The sequence below is a fragment of the Periplaneta americana genome, chromosome 3 (genome assembly GCF_040183065.1).
Source record: "Periplaneta americana isolate PAMFEO1 chromosome 3, P.americana_PAMFEO1_priV1, whole genome shotgun sequence".
Classification (NCBI taxonomy): Eukaryota; Metazoa; Arthropoda; class Insecta; order Blattodea; family Blattidae; genus Periplaneta; species Periplaneta americana.
The window spans coordinates 45,477,862-45,499,496 of record NC_091119.1 but is presented as its reverse complement, the minus strand read 5'-3'; the positions used below and the strand labels follow the sequence as shown (position 1 = coordinate 45,499,496).

Sequence of the window (21,635 nt, the reverse complement as noted above, 5' to 3'; positions counted from 1 at the left end):
AAAGTTTCATTATTACATGAGATAGGGTACGTTAGAATTTATTAATCTTCAACACTTTAAATATCTCTCTTCAGGGAAAAGGCCAGATCATTGTTGATATGTTGAATAAATTACGGGATTTCAGTCGTTAACTTACACTTTTCTTAAGTCAGTTTCGGGAAGGTAATATGGCTCACTTGCCAACGATAGAAACTGCTTGCGATGAAGCCATTAAAAAAAAAATAAAACTTAAAAAGATAGAAATATATATACAACAATATATGAATTAAATTCATTTCTTGAAAAACCACGATTATATGCAAATATTAATTGAAATTCAAAATGAATTGAAACAGTGTCCTGCAATTTACAGTGTCACACATAACATTTAAGTGTGCTTAAATGCGACAGGATCAAAATTCCGACACACAGGCGACGATGATATAACCTGGGCAGTTGCAAGCGTCGTTAAATAAAACATAACATTAACATTTAACGATTTACAACTTGAACTTATTGATCTTCAATATGGCCTATAGGCTAAAGACCGTTTGAATAATACTGTTAGTCTGGTTGAGTTTTACAAGACTAAATCTTAGCAATAATATCCACGACTACACAGGCTGGCTGTGAAAATGATTGCTATGTTTGGCTCAACATTTATATTTGTGAGCAACTGTTTTCTATAATCAACTTTAATAAAGGCAGGCATCAAAAATCTGTAACTGATGTTTCATTATGATCAGCACTGTTCCTTTCAGCTGCCAACAGCATAAAACCCCGTTTTCATGTACTGATAAATAAAAACATAACAAAATGATATTGTACATTTAAGTAGCTGTAGAATTTCTATTATTTCTGTAAAGTAAATATTTCTTTATTGACTAATAATAGTTCAAGATAGTTTTGAAAACACTGAATGGGAATTCATTTCATGAACTCTTTTTGTGTACATTTTGTACGAGATCATCCCTTCTTCCAGTCCACCCTTATACGGAGCGCAGCCAATATCTGCATTCCGCTCATGAGCTGTGAGCCGGCTCGGAGAGCACAAACCTTGTGCAGGCCTGTTATACAGCGTGGAAGTGAAATAACCTTGCAGATTGAAAGGGACGATAGGGTACACTGAAATAAATGGAAAACCTATATTACGTTTTGTGATTAAATGCACGGTTAATTAGAAAATTAAGTTTGAAGTTTCAGCAGTCCGGCAACATCGCCGCTAACACACTCTTCTCGTGATACATGTGTAAGAGGTCAACGAACTCGGTGTGTCTCGCTAGATGAGCTGTTCTCTGGCGCTGTGTTGCAAACAACTCGCATCGTGCAGTTGCGTGAAATTAGAGGCTTTTAAAATTAAATTTACACGAAAACTGTTCACATTATTGAAATACGCCAGGGGTTAAATTATTATTCTCTATTGTTTTTCCTATCGATAATGGACAAAAATCACGGTCCTACTCGCAATAGTTACCGAATAAGAGGTTGTTGAACATCTGAGAAAAAAGAATTCTGGAAAATACTATTGCCTTTCCACCAATATAACATTATAGTTTTTTCTTACATACAAAATGAGCTATTCGCTCTGAAAATCTGCAAGGCTATTTCACTCCCATATATATATATATATATATATATATATATATATATATATATATATATACGGTCTTACTAATAAAAACTCTATATACAGACGTTTGACTGTCTTATACTTATACAATGAGTAGCTCGTTTATAAGTCGTGTGTAAATTCCTTACTAATAATCACTACATACGTCGTGTATAACAGCATGACTGCTACACAGCTACGTCATAGTTTCGTCATTACTTCGTTACGAAAGTTAATAGAATATCTGAGGTTCCCTATTGCATCCGGTAGAGCGCTGTAGTGTGGCGTGTTAAATATCGATAGTACAACTGGCTCTAATCGATTACCACACTACATTTTGGTCAAAGAGTACAAGCTACAGCAATATTATTCTAATAATTCTATGATCTTTGGTTTGTTCTTCTGTGGTTACAAGGTAACCATCGTCATAAAATGACAGTCGATACGAACAGCTGTTAGAGGGCGGCCATTTTTTCGCTATATACAACACTTAAACAAGGGGTTTCGTGTATATAACTACTGCAAAGCAATTCCCATTGTATAGTTACAGCCTATTTATACGTCCATAACTTATTCACGATTTATTAGTAACGTTTTCTGTCTCAACTCTGCATAAGTCTCGTATAAAAACTATACAAGGTTTATTAGTAAGACTGATAGTATTTAGTAGTATTTATTTTTGTTTAGTGAACTATGTGTTCTTCAGTCAGGTTTAACTGCTTCTGAAGCAGCCTGTACCTGTGAATGTCTGATTTGTTTACAGATATAACTGCAAGTCTAAGGACTCTACTTGGTTTCATATAGTCCAGGTCACTTAACATAATGGTATATTTACTAAACTCCCTTTCCCAAATAATCGTATTTGCGAACATTGCTTACAAAACATATACACAAATTATGAGCGCTTTGAATGGAATGGAATGGAATGAAATTTAACTGAGGGTGGCACGGACGGCCCAGCACTGCGACCTATTGAAATCTATTCCACTAATCCTCGATATGGAATGACTTGCATGCCACAGATCCCCAACGCGCACCGCCCTAACCACATGACTCCCTTAATGACCGGTCTCTACAGCCGACAGAATCCATATACCATTGCTGCTTCGGCAAATTCCCCCAAGGGCCCCCCTGTCGGTCCGAGGCGAAACTCCTCCCCCGAGTAGGTCCGCCTCGGGTGCCATTGCAGAAGCCATCCAACATCGCTGAACTACATTCCACGGAGGCCGGTCGAGAGAGTCAGCAGCTTCGGGAGACCGCCGGTAGAGTGATTAGAAAAACCAGAAACGGGATGAAGAGAAAAGGATGAGGGGGGAGGAAAAGAAGTGGCGATGATGAGTGGGGTTCCAATCGCCTGGTAAAGTTACCTGATATTCATCCATAGGAGTGAGGGGAAAACCCCGAAAATCCTCACCCAGCCAACTCGTCCTGACCGGGAATCGAATCCGGGACCGCTGGGTTCGAAGTTAGACTCACTAACTCCTCAGCCACAACGGTGGACATGAGCGCGTTGAAGTTTCATTTTGTTGTCGCTGGAAAGGTCAGTCAGTAAAATGTCGGCATAGTCAAAATAGGGAAATACGAGCGTCTGCACAAGGGACCTTTTTTTAAACGGAGGGAAGATGGACATTTATCCTTTTTAGGACATGGATAATACAAAATACTTTTTCTGCATGTTTCTGTGATTTGCATGTACCAGTTGAGATTATTATCCATTTGAATGACAAGATTTTTTACGGAAGAAATGAAAGGAATATGCACTATACTTTAACAGGGGAAATATCAAGATGTTTTACACAGTGGCGTAGCGTTAATGTAAGCTAAAAAGCTCAGCTTCCCCAGTTAATAATAATTTTATAACAAACCTGCAGTTTATGAACAACATTATTTATTAATTTTAATACAATTTATATTTAGGGGTTAAATATTGTGATGCGGCAGCTCAGGATGATTTGTGATGCAGCAGTAAACATTAAGCCTGCACACACCAGCTTCCAATGCTCTCATTCTTCTGTGTAACTCATCCCGCAGATTTTCCATCTCTTTGTAACAAAACTACCCTAGTTGCAAGGCTCGCAAGAAGCTAGCTTTAACATTGGAAAGAATTTAGTTTCTGAGTTATCCCTTTCGTGAGTTGTGTTTAGTTGAAGTGTTAGTGTCCATTGTGGCTGATATAATAAATAATGAGTGAAATAACAGTTGCTGGCACTAGTTTACTTGAATTTTTAGGACAATTCCATTATCAAGACTGACTTATGAACAAAAGAGTAATTTAAAAAACAAACGACCAACTCCCTTGCTGTCAATGAAGGACACAACCAAGACAGGCGCATACTTACGTAATTACTAATACTGTATTTATTGACCGTTAATATTGTGATTTCTCTAAATATGACAGAGTGTGAGCTAGTGTTAAATTATACGTATACGTGTCTATTTGTTAGAGATATGTGTAAACCATGAAATCATAATTTACTACGTACTATTTGAGGTGATCCCTTATTGGTGTTACTTACGAGGTTCCAACCACTCTTCGGACTGTTGACTTGACATTGATTACTATTTGTTTTAAGACTATATTTTTGCAATACGCTTTCTCATATGTACATGGAAGACAATTTGAGTTAGCTTCTCCTGCTCAAAATTTTATGCTACGCCACTGGTTTTACAGCATCGATTTGGCGTTTCTGTCCTAATATAATTGCTTGTGTCTTTTTAGGATTGATTTTAAGTTGGGATTTTTTTGTCCATGTCACAATCGAGTCATTATCTTCGTTCAGTTTGTCTATAGCGTCGTTTACTTGGTTCTTTCTGAAGAGAAGTGTACCGGAATTCACGTATGGTAGTTAGATTACTGAATAATAATGAATAGTGATTCACCTAAATTGAAATATTCTCATACTGGCAGAAGGTTTAATTTTCTACGACACATCGAGGAAGACCAGAGAGATAGCATAAAAGCTCTATCCGCCTATGCTACATGGGCGTTCATGACCTTTACTTAATTAGACTGCAGTGAACCCGAAGCTGTTATAGCAGGCGGGATGTTACAAATAAAAAAGAAGCTTGTAATTAATTAAACCCAGACAGTCTTATGAGATAATATCAAGCAAATGCGTTTGTTCAGATTAATTTTATCTAGTGCATTATGCAATCATTAGAATTCCCCAGCGACCAACTTTTTATGTTCCATTTCTAGCAAAAGTGATTAGTCTATTATTATTATTATTATTATTATTATTATTATTATTATTATCATCATCATCATCATTATTATTACACAATTTTAGTGTAACTTACAGTTATGTAGACTACTGCCGTGAAGTTGAACTCTGCTACTCTCCTGTACAATTTTGTCAATACGAGCTGGTTGATTTGTGACAGATATGCTCAACAGGTTTTCCAAGTTCACATTGCTGAGACGAGATCTGTGTTTACCCTTGATTAACTTTATCTTGCTGAAAGTCATTTTACAAATATACGTTGATTCAAAAAGACACAAAACTTTATATGCACACGACACCATGTTTTCGAACTGTTTTTCTGGAACTGTATTCCAAAACTCTGAAAATGAATTTGTATTTCTCTAGTTCTGAATCTGCTGGAGATCAATAAATTCATTTTTAAGATTTCTAATCTCAGGGCCAAAAATTGACAACTTATTTACATCTGCTGTCATTTTTAATGTTTTTAGTTTTTCTGCTGCCAATTTAGAATCTTTAGGATACTTGCTGTCAAAATTTGAATGCATGGTATTATAATGCCTATTAAGATTAAATCGTTTATAATCTTGTATTATGAATAATAAACACATGGCACTGCCTTCCTTTTTAGCAGGTATGAAGAAATAATCGTGCTTCCAACTATCTTGAAAAACTCTTTCTTCCTCTTCCAGTTTGCTTTTTTTTCCTTTCCGAAAAACACCAGCCATTATTAAACATTGCACTGTAATAAACTTACCACTATCAATTAACTGTTCAATTGAATAGGAGTATAACACTAACCGAGTATTCAGTCGCTTGTTCATAGAAACTAAGAAAAATAGGTGAATGTTGAAGTTGGTATTGCCAGTATAGGAAATTAAAAACAAACACTGAAAATACCTTAGTTTTGTAGTGTGGAGTAGTATAAACTCGATGTGATCACTGGGAGAGCTGTGGTGCCACCCAACCCGCCCTAAATAGGTTCCTTACTTATATAGGAAAATCGTCGTACTTGAATGAAGAAGGCGGCCATATTTCGTCGTTGTGACGTAATTCGAGGTGGAGTGGGAGAATAATTGCAGTGTCGCCAACTGTGGTAACCATTCATATAATCTTACACACCTAACCAAACCAAACCTAACCTAACCTAACCTAACGTACTACACACCTATTGTAATATTCCTCACAGTTTCATTTCGTTTGCCGATATTGGCATCCCTGCTACACCTATAGCATATCGTCTGCTGCAAGTCAAGGGTCATCTAGTGGAAGTGAAGTGAAACTGCGACTCTGTTAATTACGTTTCCTATCTTGATTCTGTGTTATCTGTAAGAATTATTGTGTCATTGTACTGATAATTGCATTTACAATAAAAATTGAAATGTGTCGTGGCTGAGATAAAATGTTCTAAATTGATTTCCAGCGCCACAATCCCAGTGATAAACGTGTGAATATTCGTTAGGAGTCCGTTGGAAGTGGCCATAGGAATCTGTATATTGACCGAAAAATGTATATTTCATTTTGAAAGCTTCCAACGACAATAAACAAATTCAAATGGTCTGCCAAACAAACGAACACCCATCAAAACCAATAAGGCTGAACATAGAAATTTAATACAATGCATTGTTGAACACGTGCGCTACTGCCAGGGGCGTATTTTGCGGACTACCGGGGCTACCGGCGGTAGCCCAAGGAAATTACAAAAGAAAAAGTTTATAATATAACATAATGTAATAATTTTGTGTTATTAGTTTTACCATAGTAATTAAAATTAAAGTAATTGTTAGATATATTTTGTGTAATAATAGGGTCAGCGGTAGCCCAAACCCTTTAACCAGTATACGCCACTGCCTACTGCACTGTACTGCTAGGATTGATACAAGGATATCCAAAGTTTTGTAGAATTTCAATAAAGATATACTGTATTTATACTTAGGAATTTAGATTTTAGAACATAGATATAAATGTAATAAAAGTAAAATTAAATGTCCTCGAGAGCCGCGTAATGAGTATCACTGATTTAGAGGCTGCTGATAATATAGTTATTCCTCTGTAGTTTTTACATTTATTTTTATTTTTCTTATGGATGTTGATCATCAAACCAAACTTCTAAACTTTTGGTATCTTCCTTTGTTGGTATATACTTTGAAAAACTGCAATAATGTTTCTTTTAATTTTTGTCTTCCATATTTGTAAAGTTCCACAGTGATTTTGTCTAATCTTAGGCGTTTCTTATTTCTTGCTTTGTTCAACGCTTGATCTAAATCTTCCATATCAATACCTTCCTGTGTTTGAAATTCTTCTATTTCTTCCGGTTATTATAGTTATTATGTTATTATTATTATTATTATTATTATTATTATTATTATTATTATTATTATTATTATTACTATTATTATAGTGGCTCAACTATATGATCTGATATGGATTATGCCACAATCTTGCTACGTAATTATGTCCCAAATTAGTAATTTTATTGCTATTCGTTTTCTTCCTCGCATGTTAACAGTTCTCTCATTTATGTCACAATCTCTGCAGCAAAATTTATTTACGACGTTTAGTATATTGTGCATGCGTGTTGGATATTCCGCCCATCTCAAGAGTCTGGATTTATATGTGACTGTATTTCATGATGAGTTTGTAATTATAATTCCCTGTACGAACGCTGAGTCCCTTTGGGTGGTAATGTCTTCCGAGGCAGCTCGTGCTCAAATACCTCAGTCTGCTGTCCTCTTCTCTCTCGGGATATTCCACAAAGTCCATGATAATTCTTAAAGCATGAAATATGTGCACCTCTTGAGTTTCACTAATGAAAATAAATGTTTAGTAATTAAATTATTTTTAAACCCAAAGCAGTCCTTTCGCACGCTATGGAAGCATATAGGTTGCTAGAGGTTGGATATTCTTTCATGACCTCTTCCAGTGGAGAATATTCAGAGAACACACTCTCTACAATTTAAATCATTTTATTATTGTTATTATTATTATTATTACTACTACTACTACTACTACTACTACTACTACTACTACTACTACTACTACTACTACTTTATTTATATATTTTCTTCTCGTTTTATTTTCAGCTCAAACGTTAAATACTACTGTATTCTTATTGAATTAGGTATTCCCAAGAAACTAGTTCTATTAATTAAAATGTGTCTCAGTGAAACGTACAGTAGAGTCCGTATAGGTCAGTTTCTGCCAGATGCGTTTCCAATTCACTGTGGCCTAAGCAAGGAGATGCACTATCATCTTTACTTTTTAACTTTGCTCTAGAGTATGCCATTAGGAAAGTCCAGGATAACAGAGAGGGTTTGGAATTGAACGGGTTACATCAGCTGCTTGTCTATGCGGATGACGTGAATATGTTAGGAGAAAATCCACAAACGATTAGAGAAAACACGGAAATTTTACTTGAAGCAAGTAAAGAGATAGGTTTGGAAGTAAATCCCGAAAAGACAAAGTATATGATTATGTCTCGTGACGAGAATATTGTACGAAATGGAAATATAAAAATTGGAAATTTATCTTTTGAAGAGGTGGAGAAGTTCAAATATCTTGGAGCAACAGTAACAAATATAAATGATACTCGGGAGGAAATTAAACACAGAATAAATATGGGAAATGCGTGTTATTATTCTGTTGAGAAGCTTTTATAATCCAGTCTGCTGTCAAAAAATCTGAAAGTTAGAATTTATAAAACAGTTATATTACCGATTGTTCTTTATGGTTGTGAAACTTTGACTCTCACTTTGAGAGAGGAACATAGGTTAAGGGTGTTTGAGAATAAGGTGCTTAGGAAAATAGTTGGGGCTAAGAGGAATGAAGTTACAGGAGAATGGAGAAAGTTACACAGCACCGAATTGCACGCATTGTATTCTTCACCTGACATAATTAGGAACATTAAATCCAGACGTTTGAGATGGGCAGGGCATGTAGCACGTATGGGCGAATCCAGAAATGCATATAGAGTGTTATTTGGGAGGCCGGAGGAAAAAAGACCTTTAGGGAGGCCGAGACGTAGATGGGAATATAATATTAAAATGGATTTGAGGGAGGTGGGATATGATGATAGAGAATGGATTAATTTTGCTCAGGATAGGGACCAATGGCGGGCTTATGTGAGGGCGGCAATGAACCTGCGGGTTCCTTAAAAGCGAGTAAGTAAGTAAGTAAGTATGTAGCGTTTGATAAAAATGCCTACTGAAGCCTCGGGGTATATCACTGTTCACAGATCTCAGAAAAGCGCCGAGCAGAGAAGGGTGTGTTAAGGTGAAATACCGTACCAGTCAGTTTGGATGCCATAAAAACAGAGTGTAACGTTACATGCTGTACCGCAGTGGTGGACTGACACACAGTTTTCTGCCAGCTTGACCGTAAGGCGAGTCCAGATATGATGCCTTAGAGCAGTGATGTCAAAGCAAGCGCATTTTTCTGATCTTGACGTCGTGCGCGGGCATCAAGCGCTAGGTATGAAAGGAGAAAGAATTATGTACATGAATAAGCAGTCTGTAGGATTAAGAAAACAGTGGTGTGCAAACTTCAAACGGAAAGCGAAATTTTATGTCGTTATTTTTATGTGGCTTCTTTCTGTTTGATATTGTCTATATTATCTGTAAAACAAAAGTACTAACACCAATTTCTTAATATTGCTGTTGTATGTTAAACGGTAATAACATAATAAAGAGTTAAGAAGGAATATTCACATAAATTCCATAGTAGTATAACTATACTGTACTAATTGAATGAAACACATCATTCATAAAGAAAGTGATATCCCAAAGAAAGAGATTGAGTATGACATGATAAGTTGGAATTGATATTGATGGTATTTTTAGCCTTATAAAAGTAATCAATAAACTAATCAAAACAATATTATTGTACAAAGCAAAGTTACCTAGGTATATGTTTTAACTGTAACTAATATTACATAACAAACTCTTATCGCATTATGCTTTTAAGGTGATGTTGGTACGCAAATTCCTATCATCAGAATATGAAATTATTTTTTTGAAATCTGCTGAAGCTATAGAGCTGACGGTTTTACATCACATGGGCACATAGCTTTTATTTATGATGTAACTGTAGTTGCTTTGTTAATTCATTTCCTTACAAACATTTTCCATGCGAATTTTTAAAAAATTTGTAATACACTATCTTCAGTAATACGTATTACTACTATTAGTATTATTATTATTATTATTATTATCACCATTATTACTATTCTTATTTATTATTATTATTATTATTATTATTATTATTATTATTATTATGAATAATTGTCTTTTTTTTGTATGCCTCATTTATTTTGACCTGCTGTTCACATATTATTATGCTTTTTTCTTTTTTTCTGTATGTTATATATTATGTCTGATTTCTTCTTATTTGTTGTTTATTTTTTATTATTATTATTATCTTATTCAGTTTTGTGTGTAAAATTGTAGTGTAATTTGTAAATTTGTAGTGTTTTTGTAACGCAGTCTTTACTCCTGGTTGAGTGTTAGAGAAGGCCGTATGGCCTTAACTCTGCCAGGTTAAATAAATCATTATTATTATTATTATTATTATTATTATTATTATTATTATTATTATTATTATTATTTACAATATATTAGATTTACGAAAAATTGTTTCAGTATACGTAAGGTTACTAAATAAACATATCTGAAAATTTCACTTTCTCTATTAAAGTAAGTTGAGAAAATATTCCTTTTGAATAAAAGAGCAAACTTGTGAAAAGTGAGCATTAAAATTAAAACTTACATTCTTATAATGCACTTATACTTCTCAGACAAATCTAAAAATTAACATGGATACAGTTTTAATAAGTTCTCTTCCCTTTGTCTATTGAATCAGTGCTGGCCATCTCTGTATATAGCTCGACCAAGCGGCATTACCTATCTCGTCTCTCTCTTTCCTTTCCGCTGTAAAGCGCTCAGGCTCTCCTGAGTTCTAAGCGCGCGCTAGCGCCTATGGACATCAGTTGATATGACTGCCTTAGATCACGGCGCTATGGCGTAGGGGCAACAGAAATGAGTATCAATGGCATTTACAGGGGGTAAAGGTGAAAAGCACTTATGATTGACATCCCCATTACTACTAATGCTAACTGTATGCTACCGCTACCCTGTGAGCCTCCATGGGCTGTATAGGAATAACTTTGCCTATTTTTGTTTATCGGCTTCAGAATCCGCCTGCAGAAAGTGTTTGTTGAAAAAAATTAAGGGATGCGCGTTTTGAAAGACGTCGGAGTTTCAAACAGATGACATTGCTTGCAACATTCAAAGGATTCAGAAATCATTAAATTCTCGAATGGCTATTTTGTGAAAGAAAGCAGCCGTCTTGCCAGCTCAGTTGTCGGAGCGCTGGCTTACGACGACCGCTGGCCCTCGTTCAAATCTGGGCCATGAAGGAGTTGTATATGTGTGAACAAAGCACCGTTGTGAGGGTCATTGTCGCGGTTCTTCCGTTTTTCTCTTATCATTCCACCATTACTCTCTACAATTCCCCTTTTACTGTCATCTCGGTTTCGATAAATAGGGCATCACCTCTGTTTGCGTGACGTCAGAGCCGCCGTCCGCCACAGTAGACGTTCTTCGCGGTTTTTCTAAAGATTGTTAGATAGCAGTGGTGGTGAGTTCTACACGATTCACAGTTTTTTATAAGAGACTCCAAGCCCCCTACATATTCCAGCATGACTGGAGGGTACTCTTATATGACAGCTTATAGATATCATCTATGAAGCAAAGTAGATCTCCACCAAAGTTAAGATATACGGATAAGAAGGATGGACAGAATTGTGCAGTTTGGCGGATTGTGTGGCTGGCTTAGCCGTACAACACAGTCGGCACGCAACTCATTTCATCACGGGTGCACAAAAGCTTCTATAGGCTGCATGCATAGGGATAGTCCATGTCCCCTCCCCCCCCGATAAACACCCGATAAACACCTCTGTGCCTGTATGAAAGAAAACGCCAATTTTTTAAATACATATTCCATAAATATACAAATTTCACAAGAGCAAGATAAAACAAAAATTTTTTGTATACTAAATATGTAAATTGTAGAAATTGTATTTAAATAATAGTATATTTTTGTGTAGTAATTATAAAGTGTGTAATGTAAGGGTTTAATTGATTACTTGTATGTACTTTGTCTGTGAACTATAATATATATCATATCATATCATATCATATCATATCATATCATATCATATCATATCATATCAAATATAAAAATTTCTGTTTTTCTTTTCTTGCACTAATTATACGGTGCAAAAGAAATTATTATTTATTGTAAATATGTCATAATAGTAGGGCTAAATATGGGAGGAAATAACATATTGCATAGTTATCTAAAGGTCACCGGCGAAGCTCAGTCGGCTGAGGCGCTTGCCTGCTGATCTGAAATTGCGCTTGAACGTGAGTTCGATTCCAGTTTGGACTGATTACCTGGTTGGGTTTTTCCTAGGTTTTCCCTTGCCGTAAGGCAAATGTCAGATAATCTATGGCGAATCCTCGACCTTATATAACCAAATACCATCTCGTTATCACCAATCCCATCAACGTTAAATAACTTAGTACTTGATACAGCGTCGTTAAATAACCAAGTAAGAAAAAGCTATCTAAATCAGGATTAATTACATCTATTAGCAGACAATCAATATTAATTAACGCAGTTCACTTTTATGTCTTAGATACGCGTCATTTCAGCAGAGGGAACTACTCACTCAAAGCCCTCCGTAAAGTTTTCAATTTCCAGCTGTAATTATGACGTAATCAATGATAAAAACCAACGCTAAAAATCATTATTAATATTAATGTTATGAGTCATGTAATAAAGTGGAAAAGGTGAAAACAAACTATTAAACAGTTAATTACTCTCGAAGGTTGTTTGCTCTTTGTATGGTTTCTTTTATAATATACCCTCATTAAAGGCAGAATTATTATTGTAAATTAATAATGTCTAAACAACTAACTAGGAAGCACGCAAGACATATTTCTGCTTCATTGTTTGTTGAAGGAACTTGGATATTAGTTTAACTTCCGCTCTTATAGTCGGTAGTATACAGAAATATACTGTAGTCGAACCGGTTTATATAGCGTTCATAGTCGCTCTGAATGTTCTTATCGCAGCAGCAATGCCAATGAAGGTTTATTCTTTTTCTTGTACGTTGGCAGTAGAATAGCAGGAATCTTTTCGCTCTGCGATGAAGTGGATGACAAAACAGAAGCAAACTCGAGAGGGATATGCTTTCCGTTAATGTGTTCTCCGAGACTGCAGCGTCAAGAACAGTCAAACGTCAACGAAACAAAGGACAGTCGCTTTGATGACATTGCGAGTAGAACTGATATTAACGTTATTGCTATATAATTGTGATATCTACAATTAAAATCGTTGTGATCTTACGTAATAGTGCAGGAAATACTAATTAGTGAACTGTGGGTGGAGTAAGTTACGGCCACGTAACTGCAACTTCGAGGTGGATCTGAAAAAATAGGTTGAATGCAGTTATTTCTTGGGTGAGTACTGTGTTTATCTCTGGTATTAAAATCGTTAAGTAATGTCCTTTATTTTATTACTTCATATAATAGGCCTACTTCATATATAATAGATGTTTTGTTATATTATTTATTGAGACAGTATTCACATATAAAATACGCGTTAGCCTATATATTTATCAATATGAAGCTTATGACGGACTAAAATATATGGTTTATGAATGTTATTCCTTGGCCGAAATTTTTTTCATTGAAGATATGAATGACTTTTTCGATGCAAAATATTTTACTTGCATATTTTTCTATTTTGTATAATAACGTTACAGACATAGGTGGAGTTATGGGGGGACTCTATGCCTTTTGCGTTATTTTTTAAAACCCCATTCATTTATGAACCAATTAAAAATATGTAGAGTCATGCATAAATATAAATAAATGCAATAGAGACATTGAAGACCTACCAGCTCATGCCAAACATGGATTACACACTTCATTGTATAATACCTGTGTCACATAATCCTACTCTTCCATCATCGATATGAAGTAAAAAATTACATTTCATCTGCAATTAAAACAGTAGGACGCGCTTCCGTATAGGGGCAGCGGCAAATTGGGATTTTGGTACTTTGTACTGATTTAATAGTTACTTAATATTGATAAGCATTTTATTGTAGAAAATTGTGGTATTGCATAAACTTGTAAACATTAGGACTTATAAACATCGTTAGAACCACAGTTTCGAGTTCTTTTGGGTATCACATTCCTTTCTTGCTACGATCCCGTAAATCCACTTGAATTATCACAATGTATGCTAAATTTTTACGGTAGTTAAAAGCTTATCGCATACCTTTTTAATTGGTCGCTAGTTTCACCCGCAAGCTGAGCATCACGGCTCTTTTATCTACAGATGGCAAGGAGGATACTTTTACTTTGTAAATGTCGGTTTTTTCTTGAATTCATTTTAATTTTCCGCTTAATTTTTCTTTTCTACAATTGTGAGCTGATAAATCAACTTCACTTCCAATAGAAATAGTTATTTTGGAACACTTTGCAGAAATTTCAGGTTTGCAATTACTTGCATCTCCATTTATATCTTCAACCTAGAAAATAAGATATAATAGTACATTATGCAACGAGCCTACAATGATAGTAATTAAGAATCGAGTATGGATATTTATGAAACGAGCGCAAGCGAGTTTCATAATTTTCATACGAGCTTCTTAATTACCATTATAGGCGAGTTTCATACGACTTTTTATGCTCGACCATATTTCTAACTAGTATACATTTTATTTGTATCTAACAAGATCGAAAGTGACCTTGTTCTAGGTCTTGAATTGTGAGATGTGCGCAGACGCGATATTATTGATTTTTTCCGAGGAACAATGTCATTGACCTTGACATAGTCCCGTTAAACTTGATAATATTATAATATTATAACCTTGATTATTGAATTCGACATTGAAAAACGAGATGACAAATTGAATTTATTTGAATATTATTTACAATTAACTCTAATTATTATAGTAACAGAACATAACCTTCTGCGACAGTATTGGATTTCCAGCCTCCGTGACTTTTCGCTAATTCGCTTTCGCTTGCATATCCGAGAATAATCGATACTTGCGGTTTTATAACGGTACAAAGCTGACCTGTCATTGGCTGAACAGTTGTAACATGAGTCATCATTGGCTGAAAGACCTGACCTTTAATGAGTAGGTGTACTTTAATGAGGTCCATTAAAGGTCTGCTACCAGGTGTATAATTACTACATTTCGGCATGGTCGAGCATAAAATTATTTAAAGACATATAGTTCTGCTAGCTAGGTTATATCAGATGACTTTCTACATAAGTAAAATATGCCTACCTACTAAATTAACTGCATTTAGGTTGGGTTGACACAAAGGGTTTTCATTAAAAAGCCCAGCCGCCCAGGACTATGGTTTAGTATAAGAATAAATCCACATGAACTTAGCGTGCATTAAATGCAGGGCTGGGCTGCAAGAGCGAATTCTACTCTCTCACGGGGAGCCATATGCTTTCCCTTCATCCCCTTTCTTCCCCGCCGAACACCGCGCAGCGTTGATTCAGTGACGGATAAATATTAAGCGTCCCCGTTTAGAGTCTAGTTCCGCTCCAGACGCCCAGCCCTGATTAAATGTGTCAGAAAGATACGGGAATAATTTAAGTATAATAGAATGTACTACTACATTCCTAATACACCATTATTATTATTATTATTATTATTATTATTATTATTAGGTACTGTAAACGCTAAGTTAAACTGGTTTGCCATATATAGGCATACACCACTGCTTTGATAGGGTCTGGCATTGCGGTCTGCTCCAAGAGTCTACCTGGATTGCTACGGAGAACGAGAGAAGCTCGCTATGACGTCACAGAACATTGAGTTGGAAATAATTGCTATAATAGAAGGAAATAATATCAATTCACTGATATTGCATTTTAGTCATTCAGAACACTTTAATGCGGTCTAACGCGCGCCCCCTTAGGCCGCCAGGTCCGAAGGTTCGTGGGTTCATATATTGCATTGTGCGTGGATGGGTATCCTTCGTTAATGTTTTGTCTTACTGTATGTGTATCTCTGTAAGGACTCTACGTTCTGCTAGCCCAAGGCTAGGGGAGGCTTATATACCCTACAGCAGCGTACCTGGTTGAGGTTTTTTCCGGGGGTTTTCCCTCAACCAAATATGAGCAAATGCTGGGTAACTTTCGGTGATGGACCCCGGACTCATTTCACCGGCATTATCACCTTCATTTCATTCAGACGCTAAATAACCTAAGACGTTGATAAAGCGTCGTAAAATAACCTACAAAAATAAAATAAATACAGCAGCGTTTCTCAAACTATGGTCCGCGGACCACCTGTGGTTCTCGAGGCCTGCTCTTGTGGTCCTTCAAAAAGACAGTAGAAAAAATAAAATTCAAACGAATTGCGTATCATACTATAGCTGAAAATCTCAGAGTTTGGAAATGACACATGACCAGGCTTCGGTCTAGTGACACAGAGTAACCAGTATGAGGTTTACAGTACACGAAGTATAAATGACGTCATAACCCGTGTAGGGGTTACTGCAACAGCACAGGTTGGTCCATAATGTGCATTACCGTTGTGTGTAGGCCTATTGCTGCTTGGCTGCTGTACGTGTAACAGGCTTCGGCCTAGAGACACCAGATTGAAGTTTACAATTCACGTTAAAACTTTAATGGTAGACATTTATTGTCTACACTAGGAATGTACTGTATATACTGCATCTGTACAGGGTGAAATATATTTTGTGCCGTATTGTGACGGACTGTTTACATGTTGAGGCACGAAGTAAAGGCACGCTCAATCTCCCACTCCACTCGACCAACACAACACTATCGTCCGTGCGTTCTGAACTTCATGCATTTCTGTGCCCAGGACCGAAGCCTACACATGACAGTCGCATTTCAATTTTTCTCCCAGTACTGACATTTTACGAAATTTATTACGCTACTCATCTACCGACTTCCCACTTTACTCTCAGCAACAAAAGAGGGATTTAAAGCACTATGACCGTGATGTTTTTCGCCATCTTTTCCCTGCACATCTGGCGCTACGCCTGTAACTCAACCAGGGATCACCTGAATTCATAACAGAGGACCAAAGTACCGAATCTTAATTCTATTTTAAAATACAAGTATACTAATATTAAAGTATCTATAAAAATGATAAATTTGCTTTCGAAGGGAACAAGAGTAAGGTGGTCTTCGGAACAGTTCCGACTTAAAAAAGTGGTTCCCACTTCAAAAAAGTTTGAGAAACGCTGCCCTACAGTATGTGTCGGTGTCTAGTGTGTGTGCTCTGTAGAATCGTCTCCTCCCTTCAGGAGTAAGTCCTACAACAGAGTTAAACAAAAAAAGAACACATTGATTGGAATTGCATATTCATTGTCAGGAGCGGGAAACTCGCATTGTAAATAGAGCAGTCTACATAATAGCAACTAAGGTAAGCGGAGAGGCTAAGCTCTCTGAGAGAGACTGTTTCCCGGCCTTGCATATGCACAATGATTCATTGTGCATATGTAAGTAAACATTATTCATATTTCAATAGTCTGTTTGTTTTTGTGTACATATTCCTATTATGGGCTGAAAGGCGTAGTGAAGTGAATTGCATAACCTGCCCTATTCAAATTCTATCTTCATCTTCCGTGGTGCAGTCTGTTTCTAGTCTGTGTGTAAATCTCTCTTCCACCCTAAAAGAGACTCGCAGCCAAAAGACGTAATATTACTACTGTATGTATTTTTTCATTATTGAGCTTACTGTACAGAATGAACCGTAAGTAATGTCATTCTTTTCAGGGGGTTATTCTGTGAGATATTTTAAATAAAAAAGTTTAGTACAGTTTTCCTCGTTTCTACTTCCTTTTCGAGGTAAAACTTGTTTTATATGAAAAATTTCATAGCGTGTTTTGGGAAAGCCATTGATTTAATACCCAATATGCTCAGTCAGTTTAAGAGAGCAGTGTATTGCGACAATAAATGATTGAATGAATTTTAGTTTTCTCCTTTAAATGTGCAGAAATTTGATCGGAACGAATGTAACTTTTCGTGGGCGATTGTGTGGATAGGTAGACAGGAAGTGGAGGAAGAAAACGATTTCCCTTCTGAGAATGTTATAAATAACACATCGCAGATACTATACTTCACCCGCTTAGAGAACGACTCTGACAGTTTTCGCATGGAAGAGAGAGAGGAAGCGAGAGAGATGAAACACCTTGAGCTGGCCTATCCCGTTACGGGAATTTGTAAACGTCTCCATGGTAACGGCTTGACGTTGCCATGTCTCTCGGAACAGAACAACGTGATCAGTTGCCAGGCGTCCAGGCGGTGGGTGGTAATAGTAAACTAAATACTTCCGATTATCCCGCCGCGCAAGCCGAGCAGCTCCGTAGCTTCGACCGGTGCATATTGACAACGCCGCACGCAACTGTCAGAGTCGTTCTCTAAGCGGATATAGTTTAGTTGGTCAATTAGAACTGTAAGATAGAATCGAAAGAATCAGGAACATTAAAGACAAAACAGATAGAACATTTAGAATCACAATAAAAATAATACATACTTGACAAACGTCGAATGTTTAAAGAGGAATAGGCATGTCCGTAAATAAATAAAGAGGACTATTTTGTTTATATGACGTCATTCCATTTTCGGCCAATGAAGTGTAATGAAAGTTTGAATTCCAACCAATCACAGTCATACATCACGATAATTTCTGCAGCTCGATTTATCACTATCAATTTATCGCATGGTTGTTCTTGTGTTTAGTCAGTGTCGCCAACTGTTTAAAAGTAAATTGATGAGCATGAATCCATTGTACTAAATAAAGTGCGAAATCCTACTTCCACGTTTACATCTTCACTTTCTAATTCCATGTCCATTGTATCTAAAGAAAATGACACTCCTTCATAACAATTGTTCATTTAATTAATGTATTAATCAAGCTATACTATGATACTATAAAATTTTAAAATTAAATTATGATTTCAGCAGATAATGAAAACATATTTCTGTTATAATAACAAGAGAAAAGCGCAGTACATGTTATTAACATTTTTAAACCTGTATTTCGCTTTTCTCAGTTGGCATTACTGAATAACATTCAATTTCTTTATTGCAGTAATCGTTATTCGTCTGTTTCGACTTCACAATGTCTGAATAGGTTAAGTATTCATAAATATACAATTATTAACATTTTGTGAGCGAATTTTAGGGATATATTATTTACATTTTTATTTTATCCATGAAATATTCCTAATAAATGTCACTCGAGGTCTGAGATTACTATAGATGATAGTTGCATATTACAATATTTGTTGAACAGAATCTTCCTTGTCTGATATGCGAAATTATACTTACGCTAACTGTATGACTAGCCTACAAGATTTACAATTTTAAGCGGGAAGGTAGAGATGAGCCATTTATTCGAAAGTTAATGACACGATTATGTGGGTTTTACAATATTTCTTTTTGCATACAATCATCAAAACACTTTCTTGATATCATATTAGTGAGTGCAATATATCAGCAGGTTATGATTATATTAAGACAGGTTAAGGAAACTGTTTAGTTTGTTATCATTAGCGATGAGTTGGCCCAGGTCCAGTCGAGGTTTCCTTTACAAAAATAACAGTGCTGCGAGAGGAGAAAGCGTAGTCTATTACTGCGACCCTGTCAATCATTCCACTGCGGTGAATGACGCCCTCGAAATGCTGCGTTCTATGTGTATTTACAGATCTTCGCTACAATACAACTCTAATTCTGCTCGCGGTGTAGCCTATCTATAAATAGTTACTGAATTGAACAACACTTAGCAGCTGCTGCGGAAACTCTGCCGAATGCATGAATAATGCTTGTCCACGTTGACAGTTTACGGACGTGGTATCTCGAATGTTGGCATAGGTTTCCGCGCCCGGTGTCATCTTGTCTTGCGACCAGCAACTGTTACTTGATTTCCTGCTGGTATACGTTCAAAATTTCATATGAATTACTTAGTTGCAGAATTTATTCGGCGTCGAAATGGCCGATAAATTTTGCCTGGTACTCTATCAGGAACAGAATTCGTTTGCGTGCCGTAAATCTACGACATGAACTTCCCAACTTTACTTTTCCTCCCAGAGGAATTCACGCCAAGGACTTTATCGTCCTTTAAAATCCATCTTTTCATTCGCGTTTGATACCGGAAACCTCGGAGTCAGTGCTAACAGAGAACTACTCCTGTTACATAGGAAACTTTCTCATGCCGTGATTGCCTTAACAATTACGTAAAATTTATTTATATCGTAACTAGTGGCTTGTGCAACAAATGCTGCGAATTAAGTTCATTAGACGTTCGAACAAAAATTTTTCAGATTTATTTTCAACAGTAATCTCACTAGACGTTTTGATTTATCTAGAGAAAATCAAAACTCGAGTGGGATTTAATTGACTATTACACGATTAGAAGAAAGTATATAAAGATTAGAAGTAACGAAGTACTCCAATACAATAAAATATTAATTGACTTACGAAAATACAACTGTCTTCAAATGTATTATTGTACCATCTCAACATTACAAATATTACGCTAGATGCATGCTAGATGGCAGTAGTGTCTTTATACAGACACTGTAATGATTACTATTCAATAAATCTTAATATTAAACAATCTCTGATACGTGACTATCCATAATATCATATAGCAGAAGTTCTTTTTATCCTCTTAGAGCAGAAGCTATAACATAACCTAACTAATATACACAAGTGTTAGAAAAGTTTTAATTAACGACGATGACATAAAAAATAAACATGAATAATTTTAAAAGGAATAATTATTGAATGTACAATTTTCAAATTTGAATGTGGTTGGTGGTTCAATTGATGTTATATTGGACGTGTGCGTAATAGAAGTGGAACTCGTTGATTTAGGCCTACATGGTGTATTCAACTTATTCAGAATTTCCGAATGAATAATTTTAAAAGGAATAGTTATTGAATGTACAATTTTCAAATTTGAATGTGGTTGGTGGTTCAATTGATGTTATATTGGACGTGTGCATAATAGAAGTGGAACTCGTTGATTTCCGAATGAATAATTTTAAAAGGAATAATTACTGAATGTACAATTTTCAAATTTGAATGTGGTTGGTGGTTCAATTGATGTTATATTGGACGTGTGCATAATAGAAGTGGAACTCGTTGATTTAGGCCTACATGGTGTATTCAACTTATTCAGAATTTCCGAATGAATAATTTTAAAAGGAATAATTATTGAATGTACAATTTTCAAATTTGAATGTGGTTGGTGGTTCAATTGATGTTATATTGGACGTGTGCATAATAGAAGTGGAACTCGTTGATTTAGACCTACATGGTGTATTCAACTTATTCAGAATATCCGAATGAATAATTTTAAAAGGAATAATTATTGAATGTACAATTTTCAAATTTGAATGTGGTTGGTGGTTCAATTGATGTTATATTGGACGTATGCATAATAGAAGTGGAACTCGTTGATTTAGGCCTACATGGTGTATTCAACTTATTCAGGATTTCCGAATGGTGCTCTTCATTTATTTGTAAATCGGATTTCAGAAGATGCATAGGTATGATCAGTGATTTTTATTAATTCTTGTTCTTGAATGCCAATGCGAGTCATATTTGAAACTGCTGTGCATCGACTGGAGTGGTTTGTAATTTTATATATTTTTTGACGTCCAGACCAGCGCAGTTTCAAATGTTGGCAAACAAAGAATCAAATGCTAGGGACGCGATAAAATTAAACAAATGCTAGGGACGCGATAAAATTGTACGATAAG

At 35.9% G+C, this 21,635-nt stretch overlaps 2 protein-coding genes across 14 annotated transcripts in view; one reads left to right on the top strand and one right to left on the bottom strand.

Annotated features, from left to right (window-relative positions):
* The window catches only part of pHCl-1 (pH-sensitive chloride channel 1), a 481,286-nt gene that overhangs the window by 209,855 nt on the left and 249,796 nt on the right, over window positions 1–21,635 (bottom strand). The window lies entirely within an intron of this gene.
* Spag1 (Spag1 axonemal dynein assembly factor) overlaps window positions 13,282–21,635 on the top strand; it is a 329,300-nt gene continuing 320,946 nt past the window's right edge. The window contains exon 1 of the mRNA XM_069820425.1: window positions 13,282–13,313. Coding sequence (XP_069676526.1) covers window positions 13,297–13,313 — 17 coding nt within the window. The 5' untranslated portion in view covers window positions 13,282–13,296. The remainder of the gene's footprint in view (window positions 13,314–21,635) is intronic.